At 39.9% G+C, this 20,031-nt stretch overlaps 1 protein-coding gene across 1 annotated transcript in view; it reads left to right on the top strand.

Annotated features, from left to right (window-relative positions):
• The window catches only part of slc12a1 (solute carrier family 12 member 1), a 128,282-nt gene that overhangs the window by 39,075 nt on the left and 69,176 nt on the right, over positions 1-20,031 (top strand). The window contains exons 4-12 of the mRNA XM_060853698.1: positions 1,580-1,675; positions 6,508-6,647; positions 6,763-6,873; positions 7,027-7,138; positions 7,250-7,377; positions 7,464-7,548; positions 9,769-9,920; positions 15,075-15,182; positions 18,727-18,850. Of these exons, the coding sequence (XP_060709681.1) occupies positions 1,580-1,675; positions 6,508-6,647; positions 6,763-6,873; positions 7,027-7,138; positions 7,250-7,377; positions 7,464-7,548; positions 9,769-9,920; positions 15,075-15,182; positions 18,727-18,850 (1,056 nt within the window). The remainder of the gene's footprint in view (positions 1-1,579; positions 1,676-6,507; positions 6,648-6,762; positions 6,874-7,026; positions 7,139-7,249; positions 7,378-7,463; positions 7,549-9,768; positions 9,921-15,074; positions 15,183-18,726; positions 18,851-20,031) is intronic.

Genomic DNA, 20,031 nt, shown 5'->3' with positions numbered 1-20,031 from the left:
ATCATTTTCTGGTCATATTAAAATATTTTCCTTTTTAAAGGGAATCATTGTATGGTAAATACTGTGGTTTCCCGATAAATTATTAACTTTCTCTGCAACTAGTAAACACCTCTGGTTGTCTAGCAGTGACAATATTGTTGGGTAAATGGAACAAATGCTGCTGCAGCTCAGCAGGCATTGACCGCTTACTACAGCTATTTATTAATTTGAAACTGGAATAGCTCCTACCACAATAAAAACATAGTGGTGGCTTAACATGGTAAAGCCTGGACATCGCTACAGCATGCTCATGGTGATTCCTTCCAAATGGTTTAGGGAATATTGCGTGAAAAGGTAAAAGCCACTCCCATCATTGTGCAACTATCCATTTTAGATTATGTGCAGTGTCCATAGCAGATAGCTGTCTACAGGGTTGCCCGGGTGTAAATTAACTAACACAGACAACGAGAGAGCATTTTTATTAAACATTGTTTGATCTTTGCAGCATTTGTTTTATCTCCTTTATTCTTGTTGATAGCTAATTGTTCTGTTTATTGTCCTAAATTAACTCTTCAATGATGTGTACATTTTGTTTTTATTGATTTATTTCACTTAACAATCTCTATAGTGGAATTTTAAATGTTGGTATATTCAACAGTGCTGAATGTTTTTTACAAATATGTTACAAATAATATGGATTCATATGACTGTGTTCAACTACTTTTGTAGAATTTCCTTGAATGGCTGAACATGATTTTTTTTAATTATCATAAAATTTGTTGCAAGAAATTTTATATCTTTTTAGTATTCAGGTTCCAACATTTTCATTTATGCATATGAGCAGTTTAGATTCTCCACATTAGAAATGTCTAAGTGCATCAATAAAGTGATCTGGTTTACTGGCTGTCTGAAATTAAGACAACATTCAAAGAGTGCACAACATGAGGTGGTGCCTCAGTTTGGTATAACTGTATATAAGTTCATTATTGACAAGTCTCGGACTTGTTATCCTTCTGGCTACTGTGGTAACGTTAGTAACTGGGTTGTCAATCTTTGCGATTACAACAAATGGATTTGTTCGTGGAGGTAATGATTTTCGTTATACTTGGGTCACCAAAACGCGGAACTGACTATGGTCAGTCAATAACCTCTTGGCAGTGTTTTACTCTGTTTAGCTATCTGGCTCTTGAGAGTTCAGGCCTTTAACTATGTTGCCAAGATGCCAATTGTGTGAAGTCTGAAGTCACGTTTTCAGTCTGGATGAGATAATGATATTTGATGTTTCTAGACTACCCTTCAAGGATATTAGCACCACAGATTTCTTTAATTTAATGCATTTCAGATGTTTTGCCCAAGATCAGGACGCTAGCAGATCCTTTTAATTTTTGGTACTTATCAGGTATTTTGTCCAAGGATGGGAACATTAAAAATGCCTTTAATTTTGGTACATTTTAAGTATTCTGCCCAAGGATGGGACTATTGCAGATTCCTTTTTAATTTTGGTAAATTTCAGGTTCCAGACTCGTAAATTAACAAGAGTTGCTGTGTTGATGATTATGTACAAGAAACATGTTTAAGATATATCTGGAATTCTTTGCAGGTCTTGGAGTCATCGTCATTTGCCTGAGTTCAGTGGTAACTGTTGTAACAGGTATCTCTATGTCAGCCATTTGTACCAATGGAGTTGTTCGAGGAGGTAATGTAAAAACAAGCTCATTTCTCTATTCAGATAGTTATGAAATGAACTATGTTTAAAGGGAAAATTGTAGCTAATGTGTGAACAGCAGCCTGTTTCACTTCACCAATTACAATTGACCTGATTTTGAAATGATTCATTCTAAATATACTTTGCAATCTGATAATTGTAATTTATGTTGCATTTAAAAAAAAAAGCAAAAATGGTCGAACTTTTATCTTCACTAATCAACAAATTAATCTTATGTGAGTCTGAATGCAGATATTGATGTAGAGTGATGGCAACAATGAAAAAAAATGTATTCAGTGTTAGCAGACTAGCACTTAATCCATAATACATGTTAACCTCCTCTTTCTAGTTCTAAAGGGAAAGATAAAGAATTGAGACAGAGAATATGTAATACTAAGTACATTTTCTGCATCCCACTCTCCACACGGTTAAAAGATGCCTGACAATCTGGCCCTATTAAGATTACTTCTGTTTCGTCTAGATCCATTTTGCACTCTTATTTCTCAAACTCCGCACCAATGCACCTGCCAAGTAGCTTTCTAAACACATTATTTTAGTTTCCCACTCTTGGACACTAAATGGCTTATGGTTAGATCAATATATCTTGATGTTCGAGCTATACTGATTTACAAATGCTTTGTTACATTCTAAATGTGTTCCTTGATTGATTAAATTATCTTGATATAATTGAAGTCACCTCATATTAGTATTTTTCCTCAATATTTCTGAATCACTTGCAGTTATTTTCCTCTCTCATCTCCCCAGTTAGCTTGCAATATGAATTCAGACCTGTACAATTTCCGTTTTTATTTCTCGTCTGTTCCTTGTCTGATTGCCTTGTAACAAAAACGTCCTTAGAATTAACATTGCAAGTATGAAAGAATGCATCCAGTCATCGCTATTCTCTTCTGAAAAATAGTAAAGTCAGAAATATTTATTTCCGAGCCATGCTCCATGTGCAGTCCAGAGTAACTTTTTTTTACATTCTGTATAATCTGACTGCAGAGCAAATAAACGTTGGGGATATTACCTAATGCAGTGCTTGTGAAATTATTTTCTAATGTGATCCCATTTTGGTTCTTAAAAACTATCATTATCTCAGCAGCCACCAGGAGCATGAGCAACATTTAGTCATTAATTGTTAAAGTTTGTATTTAATGGTAAAATAATACATCACATTTGTTAAAATACTTTTGGGGGGTTAGGGCGGGGGGGGGTTGTTATTTTATGTGCTCACAGGGTCTAATGAGATACTAGCACACGTATTGTGACTCGGTCTCTCAATCTGCACTATAATTGGTACTGCACATCTGACGTTCACTGTGACATCTACAGTTGGTTGTTGGAGGATTCATGCAGTTAAGTGAGTTAAATGAAGCTTCATGCAGATACATGCTATTAAAATACACCATACTTTTAATGTGCATGTTGCAATGTCAAAATAATCAATCACCATGCCAAACCAGAATTCTGACAGAAATTCTGAAAGTTTTTTATTCACAAAATTGGTTGTGTGAAATTTCAAGAAGCTGCTTTAGTATCATTTGTGGGTTAATCCATGTCATCAGGTTGACATTGAGAAGAGTTTTGCATCCAGTCGAACTTTGCATACATTTCCCTCAATTTGAGACCAAATACATCTCCAGTTGTTCAAGATCTGGATTGCCATATGACTGGGACAGTTTTTTTTTGCGGGGGGAGGGTGGTTGTGGAGTATGCCGAATAAAGGAGCAGCACTCTGAAAGCTAGTGCTTCCAAATAAACCTGTTGGACTATAACCTGGTGTTGTGTGATTTTCAACTTTGTACACCCCAGTCCAACACCGGCATCTCCAAATCATTTTGCACAAGTAGCAAAGCTAAATTTTCAAAAAGTGGCAAATTGCCAGTTGACAGGGATTAATACCTGAAAATGCTGCAGCTCATTTAATTTAATATTCAGGCTTTCATTTTGCCAAAAAGCTAGACATCAGAAAAACACGACCAGGAAACCTGAGCTTGTGCTTGGAGGATCTAGCTTGCTGCTTGCTGTGAACCACCTCTCTGCTGGACACTGGGCAGCAATATATCATCTACAGGCATTAGCATCTGATACCTGCCAAACCATCATGACCATCTTGATACCTCTACTATTCACTGGCAGCGTGCTCTGTAAGCACAGACTTGCATTGAAGGACACGAGTAATTCGTATTAAGAGGTTGCAGAGGGTACACTTTGCACACAGTGAAGGGCACCCAACTTGAATATTAGATTAGGTTGTATCTTAAGGTTGCTTGCTTGTTCACTTAGCACCTATCTGGATGTTCATAGCATCCTGCTGTGCCTTGGCATTCCATGCCAACTAATGCAGTCACAAAAACTGTCAGCTTGCCTTGTTGCTTAGCAGTCTCAGTGAAGCAGGGAAGCACATCCTTCCGTACAGCAGTATGCTCCATCAATCTCTCACGTGCTTCTGCAGCAAACACACTACATGTGCAGGAAGCAGGCAGCTGTGTTTCTAACTCTCTTAGGGAAGTAAATCCCTATGGATGCACTTGCCAGTCAGTGGAGTTACTGGATAGTCTACTAGGAAGTGGATTTTGGGGGCTCACTGGCATATTCAGGCTGAGGCTAGAGGCCACTGTCAGAGAAGCACTCCGTGTTGTCTTCCATCGCAATGCACATGGAAAGGATGCAATAAGGGAAACCAAAAAAGAGTCACCATGACCATAAAGTGGCTAGGATAAGTGACCCCTCCTGTGACCCCTCCGCAACAAACAGTGATCATAGGGCTTTTGAAAGGGGGAGAAACATGGGTCACAGGCAATCTGCAGCACACAGGCACACAAGCTGCCTCCTTCCCAGCTACAGCATTGCCATCTGACAGCATTGACTGTCTGTTGAAGTTCTCTGGTACAGCCACTGATGAACACCTATCTTGTTTCTTTGAGAACTGGGCCTCTCAAGCAGCCCTTGAGGGTTTTGGGCCTGTCTCTCCATGATAACTGCCAGCTTGACCATTCAAGCAGCCAGATGTTTGAAAGATTCCTTGCACTGGTGGGTCCTCTGAGGAATCAGGGCCATTGCATCCCTTGTGCCTCTGTGCCACTGCTCCTCTGTTCTCATCCAATTGCATGCCACATTCTGAATATGGACCACACCAAGGTACCAGTATCTGGTGTGGTAGGGGAAGTGCAGAGGCAGCTTGCTGATGCTTTGTCTGAGGCTGCTGTTGTCCATGGAGGTTGAGGATCTGGCTTTGATAGAGCCTGGCATTCGTGCAATAAGCTTGAGGGTAAGCTAGTAGGAGACAAAATATAGAAAGCACCACGGCCAGTGGTTAAAAGTGGAGTGCAGTGATTGAGGCTGAGGCAGGTATTATTGTGAGACTTGAAGTGGAATACAGTGGTACTGTGGCCTGCCACAGTATGTTTCAGTGTTGTTGTAGAAGTAGTCCTGATCTTGATCATAGAAATCTACAACACAGGTAAAGACTCTGCCTTATCAGCTAAGCCTGTGCTGGTCAAAAATGAGCACCTCAATATTCTAATCTCTTTTTCCAGCAGTTGACCATAGCCTTGTCTTTCTTGGCATCACAAGTTCATATTTAAATACTACTTAAATGTTTTTCATTCTCCTGTGAAGGTCAGGACTCTTGTAGCGAATGAGGACCTGCTTGTTGGCCACCCTCCACCTGTGTGGGCTGTCTTCTTCTGTGATAAACAAAAATGGAGTAGGGAATGAGTATGATTAATGAGTGGCACATAAGGTGGTGCATACGAAAGGGGGTGGGGGTGGGTGGGGACGTGTATGTGTGCCTAGACATAATGCTACTTCCTGAGGCACCTTTGAAGTTTGGCATTTTTGTATCTGTCCTGATTGCAAGATGAAAAGTTTCACCAGGATATTTGTTTGTTTTTGAACATTTTTTAATTTGCTGAGATTCACCAAATAACCTATAATTTGAGTTTGGGTAGTTGGACATGACATGTAGAATACAAAGATCTGTGATTTATTCTCGAAGCTGAATTTAACGGATTTTGGTGTCTGATACTCTAGAAAGTTAATGGTCATTTCCTTAATTTCAAGTTGTCTCTAGCCAAATGCACAATCTTAGCTGAGTTAAGCAGAGAGGAACTTTGATTATCCAAACGCGATGGACGGACACTATTTCGTTCAGATAATCGATTTTACCTTAAACAAGGGAAGCTATGCTGATCTAACACTGTGCTCTACCGGAGAATTTGTTTAAATCTTTAATTTTAGTAATTCTGCTATTTAAACAAGCTAATCCTTGCAGTCTGCAAATTACAAGTTAAAATGAAAAGGACTTAGCATCACATAAATACTGTGTATGTCAGATCCCAGCATTAAACAAGGACCCGAACAGCTTCTACAACCACAAGACCATCTGTCAGTTTCCGGGAACACTGTCTTGTGAGAGAAAGACAGAAGCACGTCTCGCGCATGCATTTACATTCTCGGCCTTTTCTTTAAATGAACAGCCCAGTAAAGTGATGGGAATATCCTGTACTGTAAACACTGACGTTTGCAAAAGGCTATGTGACAACCCTTACCTAAAAAATATCCAGTCACTGATGCTTGAGCTGCTTGTGTTTCTTTGTTTTGTCAGTTTTCACATGTTCTTCAGTAAGGGTCATTCGATTACACATCCCTGTTTGATGTAATGTTTTTGTGGGACCTTGAAATCTGCTTCAGAAAATTCAAAATTTGGATAATTGAAGTTCCTCTGTATGTTAACTTCAAGCAGTCCTTTCCCTCATTTATGATGGCAAATGATTTTTTAAATTATGAGAATATTAACTATTTTCTGACCTAAACAGGTGGTGCCTACTATCTCATATCCAGGAGTCTCGGACCAGAATTTGGTGGATCTATTGGCTTAATCTTTTCCTTTGCTAATGCTGTAGCCGTGGCAATGTATGTTGTCGGGTTTGCAGAAACTGTGGTGGATATTCTGAAGGTAATCTAATTTATTTGTTTGCTAACTATAGCATAAGTTATTTATTAAGTTTTTTTTAAAACTCCCATCTTTGAACTTCTTTGCTATTTTTCACAATAATTTGTCATCTTTGCAGGAAAATAATGTTCTCATGGTGGATTCAATCAGTGATATACGAATTGTAGGATGCATTACGGTAGTAGTACTTCTTGGCATAACAGTAGCTGGCATGGAGTGGGAAACAAAGGTAATATTTTAAAAATGCAGCTAAAATCTTATCAGTGCAGCTTAAAATAGAAGTTACTTTAATCCAGTATCTTGTCTTATTTAGTCAAAATCAAATGAAAATTTCAGTTTCTTTGCTTGAAAGTAAGTGAGATGTATTTTGTCTTTTTGACAGGCTCAAGTTGTTCTTTTGATAATTCTTCTTATCGGTATTGCTAACTTTTTTATTGGAACTGTCATTCCAAGTACAATTGAAAAAAGAAGTAAAGGTTTCTTTAACTATCAAGGTAAGTTCTGTGCTTACCAATAAGGAACCTATTTGGTGGGAGGAGATGAAACATGCAGTCCAATTAATTTTGCCTCTCAATTTAGCAATTTCTTATTTTTAACCTATGCAGCTCAAGTATTTGCAGAGAATTTTGGGCCGTCTTTCAGGGATGGAGAAGGTTTCTTCTCTGTCTTTGCCATCTTTTTCCCAGCTGCTACTGGCATTCTTGCTGGTGCCAACATCTCCGGTGATTTAAAGGTATGTTCCTCTTGATTACTTTTTAATATGTTCAGTGTATTTATTTTATGTCAAAGCTTTGTGACCTTAAAACGCTTGCATTTCAGGATCCACAAGTAGCCATCCCTAAAGGAACGATGTTAGCTATCTTCGTAACAACTTTGACTTATATAGCTGTTGCCATCTGCATAGGTAAGATAGTACCTTGTTCTTGAGTGATTATTGTTTAGAGACTAAAACATAAATACAAGAAATCATAGATGAACACAATGTATGCTTAAGTGGAAGTTATGAGCTAATAAGTATTAAAAGTAGAAAGTCGTTTCCCAGTTCTTTACGTATCCAATATTAAAAATGCTGAAGTACAGATATTTATTTTCACCAATTGAACAATGTTTGAGTGCAGTAGAAAAGCCCAGGAAACTGCTGGCCCTGATGTTTGTGAGGGAGGGAATGGCAGTGTAACTTTGTGGGAAAGACGACTTTGGAATATGGTAGTTGCCAAATTTAAAGACAGAACTTTATAATTTTTGTAGTAAACTGTTTCCTGCCTGGCCAAAGGCCTCAACCAGTGACTGCTGATGCCAGAACTAGTGAAATCCATCAGTTTGAAATGTTAACACTCTTCTCTGATACTGTCCAGCCCTGTTGGATGTCTCCAGCAATTATTTTATTGCAGATTTGCAGCATTCACTGAATTTAACAAGTTATTTCATTTATGTATGCTTAACCAATTTACAGAAAAAATTGTATTGGTATACAGCACAGTTATTTACAGTACAAGTAATTAGTATGATTGCTTAAAAGAATTGACTTTTTTCTTAAATTGAGCTGTCTGCCATGTATCAACCAGTACAGCCATATATACATTAACACTGCACTATAGCTGCTTCCAAGAGTATTTTGACTTTTTACCGAGGTATTGAGCTGTTTAATTGGAAAGGTGGTAAAGTAAACAGTTTGTGAGGCCTAGGGTTTTTCTTAAAGTTGGAACAATGGAAGCAGTTTGGGTCAGTGTGGTCAAGCTCTCTCAGAGCCAGGATTTTTAATTACCTTTCAGCAGTTGCTGTAGGGTAGAAGAAGTGATAGCTATTTTTCTCACTCTCCCAGTTACAGGCACAGGCTGGTATTTCTCAGTCTGCTACAGGAATTGCATGTGAAACAATCCTGCTTTCTAGATTTGCCTTTTGTCAAGTGTGTGTTTATGGGATGTTTAGCAGTATCTCAGTCATTCTGCTCAGATTTTCAGAAGAGTTGTTTTTCCAAGTTCTTCTCTTCCTTTTTTGTATTTTTACCAGTAATGTTTGAAAAAATGGTTTTGCTTAACATCGAGCAGCTTAACCAATGAAATTGCAGCGCCTTACGAAAAAGTTAGGTTTTAGGCTACCTTTTGAGGGAGATTAATCCACAACAATGTGAACAATACATCACACTTATAATGACACTCATTACCTTTTGTTGTAAACAGGTTTTAGTGTGTACTCAATATATCAATATTATGTTCTGCAGTTCTACTAATAGAGAAATATAGTTACCTGAGAATAATGCAAAGTTGAACGACAATGAGATGAATAATTTTGTCTGTGATCTCAACCACTACCTTTACTCTGTATAATGAAGTCCCTGGAGGATATTTTTCATGTTTGCAAAAAAAGGTCGGAAACTAGAACTACCAGATATACCTCCCGATTCTGATAGTTTTGTAATATTTCATTTTCTTTATTGTTTAGTAGCAATCCAATCCTTGCACTAGCTAAAACTGATTTAATGTTAGCTTTTAGTGTATCACCTGTATGTCTTACTTTTGCCATTTGAGTTACATTAGGTGGATATGTAAACTTTGTTTAATTTTGGTTGTACACTGTAACTCCTTAACATAGGCTGTAATTTTGTTTAGATTTTGAGTTCTTGGTGAAATAATTTGATTACTGGATAGCTGGTGTATGGCTTAAATATAAAACAAGCACTGTATGGCCATGTTTGAATACCCCTTTTGTTGATTTGAGGCAAGGCTGACAAGGATAATAAAACAGTGGTACTAATCTTGCCTCTAAATCTCATTGAGTGCTCAGTCTCTATCTCAGCCAAAGATTCACCTGAAGAGCAAAGGGAGTTCTGCACTAGCAGCTGCCATATTTTGGATGAGATGTTCAAGCCAAAGTGTCATCCACTCCATTCCATTTTTTTCGTACAAAAACAAGAACCCAAGACTTTTGGTGTTGCAACCAGTTTTTAGTTTCCAGTCAAGGCATCAGAATAGATAATCTGGTTGTTTAATTTCAAACTTCAAAAAAGCACTTAATTAATCATGGAGGTGGCATGAGAACACTTGCAAGCCTTGTGAGTTATAACCTTTTGGGTTGTTTAACTTTTTATCTATTTGTGAATTAAATGCATCTTTTTTGCTTGCAGGTGCGACTGTTGTACGTGATGCTACAGGAAGTGTTAATGATACCATCAGTGCTTTGACAAGTTGTAATGGTTCAGCAGCTTGTAAATTAGGATACGATTTCTCTGGCTGTGATACACAGATGTGCAATTTTGGTTTAATGAATAACTTCCAGGTAATAGTTGTATGGCCGATCGAACTACGATAACAACGTATTTCAAATTTATTGGTGGAATGTAAAACTGGTATTGCAAATCTAGTTAGGTGTTAGAAGCAACCCAGTTTTCCTTTTATGTAATAAAACACAGCTGCAGATGCTAGAGGTCAGAATAGTTCTGAAGAAGGGTCATTGAACTCAACATTAACTCACATTGTCTCTCTATAGCTGCTGCTAACCCCAAGTTTCACCAACAATTTCTGTTTTAGTTTGTTCTAGCTTTCCTTTACAGTGGAAGTATTGTAAATGGATGGCCTAAACTTCAGTTTGACATCCGTTTTTTAATTTTGGAGTTTTTCTGGTGTAACGATGTGAGTTTGATCAGCAAATGCCACTTTTCGAGAGGGAATGATTTGCCTGTAATTGTGACCTCTATCATGGTAGAAATGATCACTGAAGTTCTCCAATATGTTTTTTTTAATTTAAAATATAAAACCTATTCACTTCCTAGGCTTGTTCTAAACACTTGTGCTTTTGTAGTTTTGTGACTTTGTACATTTGATGTGGCCACTAAAGATTCATTTGTAGTAACTGAAGAAGAGCAGGAGATTCCCTAAGTGTTAAAGCTATTGATGTAATTAAATATTCGACTGTGATTCAATCTATGCCAATACCATCTTCTCCACTCTTTCTTTTTATATATATTATGGCTCAAACTTGGGTTACATTTAGATACTACCTCAAAGCCCTTGGGAAATACGTCAACACAGAAGGATTCTCCACATCATTTGGAAGGACAGACTTAATTGTAGCAGCCAACAGATCAGCATCAAGGCTATTATCATCTGACACCAACTCTGCTGGGCTGGCCAAGTGTTTATGATGTCTGAGTTCTGACTGCCAAAATCTTCCGCACCCAGCTCAAGGGAGACATTCAAATGATTAGATTAGACTTACAGTGTGGAAACAGGCCCTTCGGCCCAACAAGTCCACACCGACCCGCCGAAGCGAAACCCACCCATACATATACCCCTTACCTAACACTACAGGCAATTTAGCACGGCCAATTCACCTGACCCGCACATCTTTGGACTGTGGGAGGAAACCGGAGCACCCGGAGGAAACCCACGCAGACACGGGGAGAATGTGCAAACTCCACACAGTCAGTCGCCTGAGGCGGGAATTGAACCCAGGTCCCTGGCGCTGTGAGGCAGCAGTGCTAACCACTGTGGACAAAGGAAGTGTTTCAAAGACTCCCTGCAGGCTTCTCTCGTGTAATGCAACATAGATGTCAGCATGTCGGATAAAATCAGAAGTCAGAGCACCAGGTTATATAGTTCAACAGGTTTATTTGAAATCACAAGCTTTTGGAGCGCTGCTCCTTCATCAGTTGAAGTTATGTAGGAGACCTTCCTTCAGAAGAACCCGACGTGGAGGAAGCTCCTGTATGAAGAGATGCAATTCTTTGTGAACAAGAGGAAGTATGGAAAAGGAACTGGAGAAAGGAATGCCAATGATAGAGGCCTTCCAAACCCTAACCCCAATACTTGCTCACAATGGAGAAAAGCAGAATTAACATTGAGTCCAGTGACCCTTCAGAATGCTGCTGAAGGTGATCAGTTGGACTCCAGTGTTAACTCTGTTTTCTTGCTACATATGCTGCCAGACCTGTTGAGTTTCTCCATCAATTTCTGTTTTGTTACATGTGAGTTCAGGTCCTTTTTAGGCACACTTGATTGGCAGTAAATTGGTTGAAATTCTTGCAGTATGCAACACCAAGTTACAATTACAAATTTTCTCATCACCTCTGTAAACAAATCAGACACTAATTGGAGAGGTGAAAAATGGGTTGAAATAATCGTCACAAAAAAAGCGAGAAACTTCATGGGGAAGTGGGTGAAGGAGAACAGAAGTTTATTGATTCAAAACATCAATGTTTTTTGTTTCTTTCTAGATGTTGGAGCACAGCATTTGCAGCTTTCTCCTTTTATGTCAGATTCCCAGCATCTACTGTATTTTAATTTTGTGTTGAGGAATACGCAATGTTCTGGGTTAAAACTCTCAACGGTTTAAGTATATACAAAAACAAACTATGTTAACATTCCGGTGCAGAAGGTGTGTTGTGCTGTCAGATCTGCTATTTTTTTGCTTAAGTGAGATATTAAACAGATGCCTAACTGGCTTGGTTAAGTGGATGCAAAAGATTTTGAGGAAGAGATGAAGGAACTATCCCCAGTATTCTCAAGTTTTATCCCTCAAACAACGACAGAAAGAAAAAAATGGATTGTCTGGCCATTGCAGTTTGACAGTTTGCTGTGCAAATTGGTTGCCACATTTCCTATGTTACAAGAGTGGCTTTAGTTTTAAAAAAACTTCATTGAATTGTAAAGCATTTACAGATGTTCAGTATTTGTAAAAAAAACTGAAATAGCAAGCCTTGTATTCCTTTCAGAAAGGAAAGTATCCATTTTCACACCTCATGTCACTGAAATATTTCAGTTCATTATCCTTTGAAATGCAGTTCTACTTAGGAAAACCTATCAGCAATTCTGCATCTGTGTCATTACTTAAACATTAACCGGGTATTCATTTTGATAAATCGGTTCCATTTAGACATTCAGAAAGAACGAAAAACAATGTTTTGAACAAATAAACTTCTGTTCTCCCTCACCCTCTTCCCCCATGAAGTTTCTCACTTTTTTTGTGACAATTATTTCAACCCATTTTTCACTTCTCCAAATACTGCAAGAGTTTTAATTAATTTACTGCCAGTTAAATGTGCCTAAAAAGAACCTGAACTCGCATGTAACGAAACAGAAATTGCTAGATAAACTTAACAGGTCTGGCAGCATAAATAACGAGAAAACAGAGTTAACATTTGAGTCCAAATTCAGAACGCTGCTGAAGATGAGCAGAAGGGTCAGTGGACTCAATGTTAACTCTGCTTTTCTCCATAGATATTGCCAAACCTGCTGAGTTTCTCCAGCAATTTCTGTTTTAGTTTTAAATATCCAGCATCCATAGGTCTTCATTTAATTTTAGTGTTTAACGCACTGGCTGCATCTCTTCCAGGTATGCACACCTTAACGTTCTGCTTCTCTTGACAGGATTTCCAGTCGAATCTTTCTTCTTGTTCATCATTATTACTTGTCAAACACTTGAAGCGACAACACAAGACATTTTCATAGCTATATCATATTCCTCAGTGAATGCCTCCACGTCAGACTCAGCCCATATGGATTCCAACTGGAATTTAATCCTTCGTTTTTCAAATCCACCTAGGATCATGGACTCTCTGTGATATACAGTGCTCCTCAGGCAATTATTTTCGCTGCATCCCGAGATCCATATGTCAGCAGATGTACACTCTTGACTCCTCCCTCCATCAGCACTGCCTCATACTTATCTCACAGCTGCCCTGCCCCTCCCCTCTCTAGTTCTGCTTTATTCTGTGGCTTGTTCAACATTCTAATGACAAACTTTTAATCATCCTTTTCAGGCTTGAAGGAATGCACTTTTAGCAACTCAGAGGTATCTTGCCTCTCTGGAACCTTCCTCACCTTCCCTCTGTCTCCATTGCTTCTCTTAACCCTACCTTTTTGTTAGATATTTACCATTCCTTCGGATCTTCCATTGTCTGCTGAGCGTTCTGTACTCAGCAGAGGTCTTAGTTTTATCCCTCCCACTTCAATTGATTTAAACTTTTCATCCATCACTTCCATACCAATTTCTTTGGAGAAAAGTCCTTTCCCCATCCCACAGATCCGTTCACCTGCCTCCAATACAGTCTTGACCCTTTCCTCTGGCCTTTCACCTGTGTGCGTACGATCTGATTATTGAAAACTGTCATCTTAATGTCTGTGCCCCAACCTCACCAGTTTTACTTGATCTCCCTCTTAACTGCACTCAGTGTTCTCAGATCCAACCCTGACTTTGTCAGCAAGCCTGACAACAAGGGCAGTGGTGGTGTTTGGCGTGCTGACCTCTCCATTGCGGTGGCTGAGTGTCAGCTCTCAGACATCTCCTGCTGTTTCCCTGGATCATTATCCCAATATCAGATCTCAAACTACTTTATCCATGGTGGTCAGTCATCTCATCTCTGGAGATATGTTATTCTCCCTTCCCCAACAGTGTCCCAGGTTATACAGTCCACTTCTGCATTCTTTTGAAAATTCACAAACAGGCATGTCCAGGCAGACCAATCCTTTCTGGGTGAAAGTGAGGACTGGAGATGCTAGAGATTAGAGTTCACTGGGGTGCTGGAAAAGCACAGCAGATCAGGCAGCTTCAGAGGAGCAGGAAAATCAATGTTTCGGGCCCTTCATCAATAGTTTCCACCTGTTCCTGTCCCATGGATCTTAATACTTTCTACCTTGACCTTTTCTTTTTCTTCTTCCCTTATCCTGACCCCTCCCATTGACATATTTTGATTCTTTTGATGCTTTACGTAGTTTTAGAATTTCCAGTTCATAGTCATCTAGTTGCCTCTTCACCATGGACATGTGAACCCTTTTTATATATGATTTTACATCAGAATAGTCTTGAGCCTCTTTGCTTCTTTCTAGAGGTGGGGAAACGGCCTGAATCATTCCCATCCTCTACCACGTTCCTCCTCGCTGAGCTTGTTTGAACAGCAACACCTTTGATTTAAAGTATTTGAAAAAAGTTAAAGGTGTGGCCATAATCCATGCATGGGGCCCCAGTTATGCTCCTGTCTCTTTAAGGGGTACATAGAATGTTACTCATTCCAGTTCTACTTGGGTCTCTCCACAAAACACTTTCTCCACTACATTAATGACGTCATTGCTGCTGCTTCCCTCTCCCGTCAGGAATTGGAAAAATTCATAATTTTGTTTCCAGTTTCCACACTGCTCTGACTCCTCCCTTCCCTTCCATTCCCTTCCTCGACATCTGTGTTCTGAAGAAGGGTCACTGGAACGTTAACTCTGCTTTCTCTCCACAATGCTGGTAGACCTCCTGAGTTCTTCAGTTCTGTTTTTGTCAGTTTTCCAGCATCCACAGTTTTAATAAACTTCTATATGGTGCATATGGATTTAAAGAAAATATTATTAAAGAACTGAAATATTTCTTTAAAGGGACCAAATCTGGTTCATGTCGGATACCTGATTTTAGATTCAAAGAGCAGTGAGATTACGTTTTCTTTCAATGTAGGTTATGAGCATGGTGTCTGGTTTTGGTCCCCTCATCACTGCAGGAATCTTCTCAGCTACTCTTTCCTCTGCCCTGGCCTCCTTAGTCAGTGCTCCCAAAATTTTCCAGGTAAGAAAGAACATAAGCTAATTATTAAGTGATGTATAACATTGAAGATTGTCAATTGCAGACAGCAGTTATTACAACTTAAAACCTTATTTGTTTTAGGTTCATGTAAAAATACGCACTAGTTAATTAGAATTATGTTTTGCATTTAGGTATGCTCATGTTCAAGTCAGCACCATTATACAGGAAAAGTCCATAATCAGGAAAGATTGAAATAGTGGGGAATAGATTTTCAAAAAAAGAGATACAGGAAATGCTGGAAGACTTTTGTAACCCAGATGTCACTGGGTCCAGGTGGGATCTATCGAAGACCGAAGGGGAAGATGGGGTAGAGTTTTGATATTCCTGATGAAGGGCTTTTGCCCAAAATGTCGATTTTACTGCTCCTCGGATGCTGCCTGAACTGCTGTGCTCTTCCAGCACCACTCTAATCCTAGAGGTTTTAGAGATACTGGCCATAATTTCCCAATCCTCCTCAGGCACTGAAGGGATGCCAGAGCATTGCACATGTAACACCCCTGTACAAACATCATGAGAAGGTGAAAACTGGCAGTTGCACATCTGTCAGTTTAATACCGTTATTGGGAGAAAACTAACAAACACTGAGATAGAGCTGACTGCAGGAGGACAGCATACGTTTTCTAGACCAAATCCCCTTACTAACTTGAGTACTTTGTGACCGTTGATTTGAATGAGGACATTCCAGTTAACTTGAGCAACTTTTAACTCAGTTTGAGTACAGGCCAAATTATGGACACTGTGATATCTCAGGGAAGGAGAAGGTTAGTCGGATGTTTTCTAACAAGAGTTGGTTGTACCCCTTAGAGGATAGGATTGTCTAATTTAGTCATTGTTTCGGAAAGGAAGGTATGACTGAGTGAGAAAAGTAAGGAGAGTTAGAATGCTGGAAGCTTTGTAATTGTTAAACAGATTTGAGGTTCTTCCTGTCTGTTTAGATGTGTGCTGAAAATGTGTTGCTGGAAAAGCGCAGCAGGTCAGGTAGCATCCAAGGAGCAGGAGAATCGACGTTATGGGCATGAGCCCTTCTTCAGGAATGAGGAAAGTGTGCCAAGCAGGCTAAGATAAAAGGTAGGGAGGAGGGATTTGGGAGATGGGCGTTGGAAATGCGATAGGTGGAAGGAGGTTAAGGTGAGGGTGATAGGCCGCAGTGGGGGTGGGGCGGAGAGGTCAGGAAGAAGATTGCAGGTTAAGAAGGTGATGCTGAGTTCGAGGGTTGGGACTGAGACAAGGCGGGGGGAGGGGAAATGAGGAAACTGGAGAAATCTGAGTTCATCTCTTATGGTTGGAGGGTTCCTAGGCGGAAGATGAGGCGCTCTTCCTCCAGCCATCGTGTTGCTATGGTCTGGGTGATGGAGGAGTCCAAGGACCTGCATGTCCTTGGTGGAGTGGGAGGGCGAGTTGAAGTGTTGAGCCATGGGGTGGTTGGGTTGGTTGGTCCGGGTGTCCCAGAGGTGTTTTCTGAAATGTTCCGCAAGTAGGCGGCCTGCCTCCCCAATATAGAGGAGGCCACATCGGGTGCAGCGGATGCAATAGATGTTGTGTGTGGAGGTGCAAGTGAATTTGTGGCGGATATGGAAGGATCCCTTGGAGAGAAGTAAGGGAGGAGGTGTGGGTGCAAGTTTTGCATTTCTTGCGGTTGCAGGGGAAGGTGCCGGGAGTGGAGGTTGGGTTGATGGACCTGATGAGGGAGTCACGGAGGAAGTGGTCTTTTCGGAACGCTGAGATGTGTTTAGATGTGTGACAGTTGCAGGATGGATGATCTGATTGACCAGGTATCATGACACTGGAAACTATTCAAGTGGGATAAACAAAAAGGAATGGAATGCTTGTAGGGGATAGTGTAGCAAGATGGATGGACAAGGTTCCATGCAGCAATGAGAAAGGCCAGAAAGTTGTTGCCTGACTGGTGCTAGTTTCCAGTACACTTAATGCTGAAGAGGCACTTTCAGCAGGAGGCGGAGGGTCCAGTCATTATGGTTCTTATCAGTACTACAAATGTAGGCAGAAAAAGGGAAGGAAAGATTCTGCATAGTCTATGTGAGGTGTTAGGAACTGAATTATACAGAACCTTGAAGGTAATAATCCTGACTCAACTAATAGTTAAATAGTTATGAGAAAAGGTTGGAGAGATTAGGCTTATATGTGCTGGATTTTAAGTGTAGGAGGCATCTTGATTTGAATCATGTATATGACGTGGAGTTGCCAGCGTTGGACTGGAGTGGATAAGGTCAGAAGTCACATGACACCAGGTTATAGTCCAACAGGTTTAGTTGAAATCACAGGCTTTCGGAGCGCTGTTTCTTCAACAGGTGAAGTCTGACTTTACTTGTCAAAGGAGCAGCACTCTGAAATAAACCTGTTGGATTATAACCTGGTGTGTGACTTCTGACCTTGAATCAGATATATGCTGAGGGATATTGACAAGGTGGATATTCCCTCTTGGAAAATTATGGGTTTAGGGGTCACTGCTTAAAAATAAGAGCTGCCATTAAGGCAGGTGAAAAATTATTTTCTGAGGTTTGAGATTTTTTGGCAGTGAAAGGAGATCTTTTGAATTTTTCTAAGGCAGATATAGATAGCAAGGGACTGAGAGGGCGTCATGGGTAAATGCAAATTTGGAGTATTCAGACTGTGTGCTGTCTTTTTTTCAAATGGCAGAGCAGGGTCAAGGGCCAACCTACTCCTGAAACCAGTTAGTCTGTTGCTGTGTTAATTGAGTAGTAGGTTTATGTGTGGTGACCATGCCACCTTCTAATGTTCCCATGTCAGCCCTGAAATAAATCTGAGAGGAGATTTCCTGAAGAAGGGCTTATGCCCGAAACGTCAAATCTCCTGCTCCTTGGATGCTGCCTGACCTGCTGCGCTTTTCCAGCAACACATTTTCAGCTCTGAAATAAATCTGAGCAAATTATGGATGACCTTGCCATTTAATGCCCATTTAGGGCCCCTAGTTCCATGGTGAGATTCCTCCCGTGATGGCATCTGTTGGTTCTCAAGGGAGGAGAATGTCCCTCGTTCAAAGGCACTTGTTGCCTGATGGAACATCAGAAAGGGGTTGACTGAGAGCTGTCTTGTTTTTGATGTGGACTCCCCCTTTTCCCTGCGGTCCACATCCTGCCATCACTCAACTGTGGCCTCTATCCATTAGCAATCATGAATCTCTGGCAAGTTCCTTATGGGCAGCAACAGTCTTTTGCATAGCTGTCACACTCCTGGAGGCAGGATTTCCCTTAGATTCTTGATTCTGAAAGACTTGCAGATAAGTCCTGATTTGAATCTTAAATCAGGATATCTTCCTGAAAGGAGGTAATGATGATTGGGTTCTCACTGGCTTCAGCCTTGGATAAGACCTTCATTGTCTCCATTACTTGTGCCCTAATTCAATTAACTGGCTGTGGTAAGAATGTGAGGAACACTGGAGAAAGTTTATTAACCTGAAATAGAATAATTCTGTATTTTTCTTAACGTAGAAACAGTTGATGTGCTGAATGTTTCCAGCATTTAACTGATTTTATTATTTCTACAGGCTCTTTGCAACGATAACATTTACAAGGGGCTGTATTTCTTTGGAAAAGGTTATGGAAAGAACAATGAACCGATTAGAAGCTACATTTTAACCTTCGTTATTGCTGTTGCATTCATTCTGATTGGTAAGTGAGCTGTAAATTTTGAAACCTTGTTTGGAGAAACTAGTTGACATTGTTACTAGATCTGACTCCCAAATTTGTTTATTTATTTAATTTATGGGACTTTGTCTCTGGCTGGGCCAGCATTGATAGTCCATCCCTATTTGCCCTTGAGAAGGTGTTGGTAAGCTGCCTTCTTGAATTGCTGCAGTCCAATTACTGTGGGTTGACCCATAATGCAAATAGGAAGGGAGTTCCAAGATTTTGACTCATTGACTGTGAAGGACTAGTGGTCTATTTCCAAGTCAGGGTGGTGAGTGGCTTAGAGAGGAACTTGCAGGTGGTGGTGTTCCCAAGTACCTGCTGCTCTTGTCCTTCCAGGTGGAAGTGGTTGTGGGTTTGGAAAATGCTGCCTAAGGAGCTTTAGTGACTTTATGATCTGGCTGAGGGCAAGTAACTTATAATGTAGGCAAAGTATGATATTCAGACGACCTCTTAAGAAAATAAAGCACAGGGTTCTATAGTTTTAACAAAAACCTTGCTACAGTGTACAATAGATATAAACTTATTTGTAACATCCAGAGTTAATACGCGGTAAGTATGATGGGAGTGTGATTGAATAGTAAATATTAAGGTAAAAACCAAACAACACCAGGTTATAGTCCAACAATTTATCTGAAATTGCAAGCTTTTGGAACTCTGCTCCTTCCTCAGGCGATGTATGGTAGTGGGGTAGAAGATACAGTATTTATAAACAAAATGTTAACAACTTTAAAACTGGCTGCCCTTTAAAGTTGTTAACTTTTTGATTGTAAGTGCTATGTCATCTTCCTCCCTACCCATACCATGCCTGAGGAAGGAGCGGAGTTCCGAAAGCTTGGAATTTCAAATAAACCTTTGGACTATAACCTGATGTTGTTTGATTTTTGACCTTGTCAACCAAAGTTCAGCTCAGATACCTCCACATCACACTAAATTAAGACTGATGATAAATTATTTGTTTGTCTCTTGCACATATTTCATGCATGTTCATGACAGTGTCGTCATATCATGAAATTTCACAACAGGTTGTAATTCTCTACATTTTACTCTTTTCACTTTGAAATTCCACCTCAGGAACTGCTCTGACACGGGACACTTAATAACTTTGTTTTTTCATAACACCTTTTTTTTTCAATGGATCTAACTGCCCTGGACTCGAGCTT

The sequence above is a fragment of the Hemiscyllium ocellatum genome, chromosome 42 (genome assembly GCF_020745735.1).
Source record: "Hemiscyllium ocellatum isolate sHemOce1 chromosome 42, sHemOce1.pat.X.cur, whole genome shotgun sequence".
NCBI classification, from domain to species: Eukaryota; Metazoa; Chordata; class Chondrichthyes; order Orectolobiformes; family Hemiscylliidae; genus Hemiscyllium; species Hemiscyllium ocellatum.
This window is presented reverse-complemented; position numbering and strand designations above follow the sequence as displayed.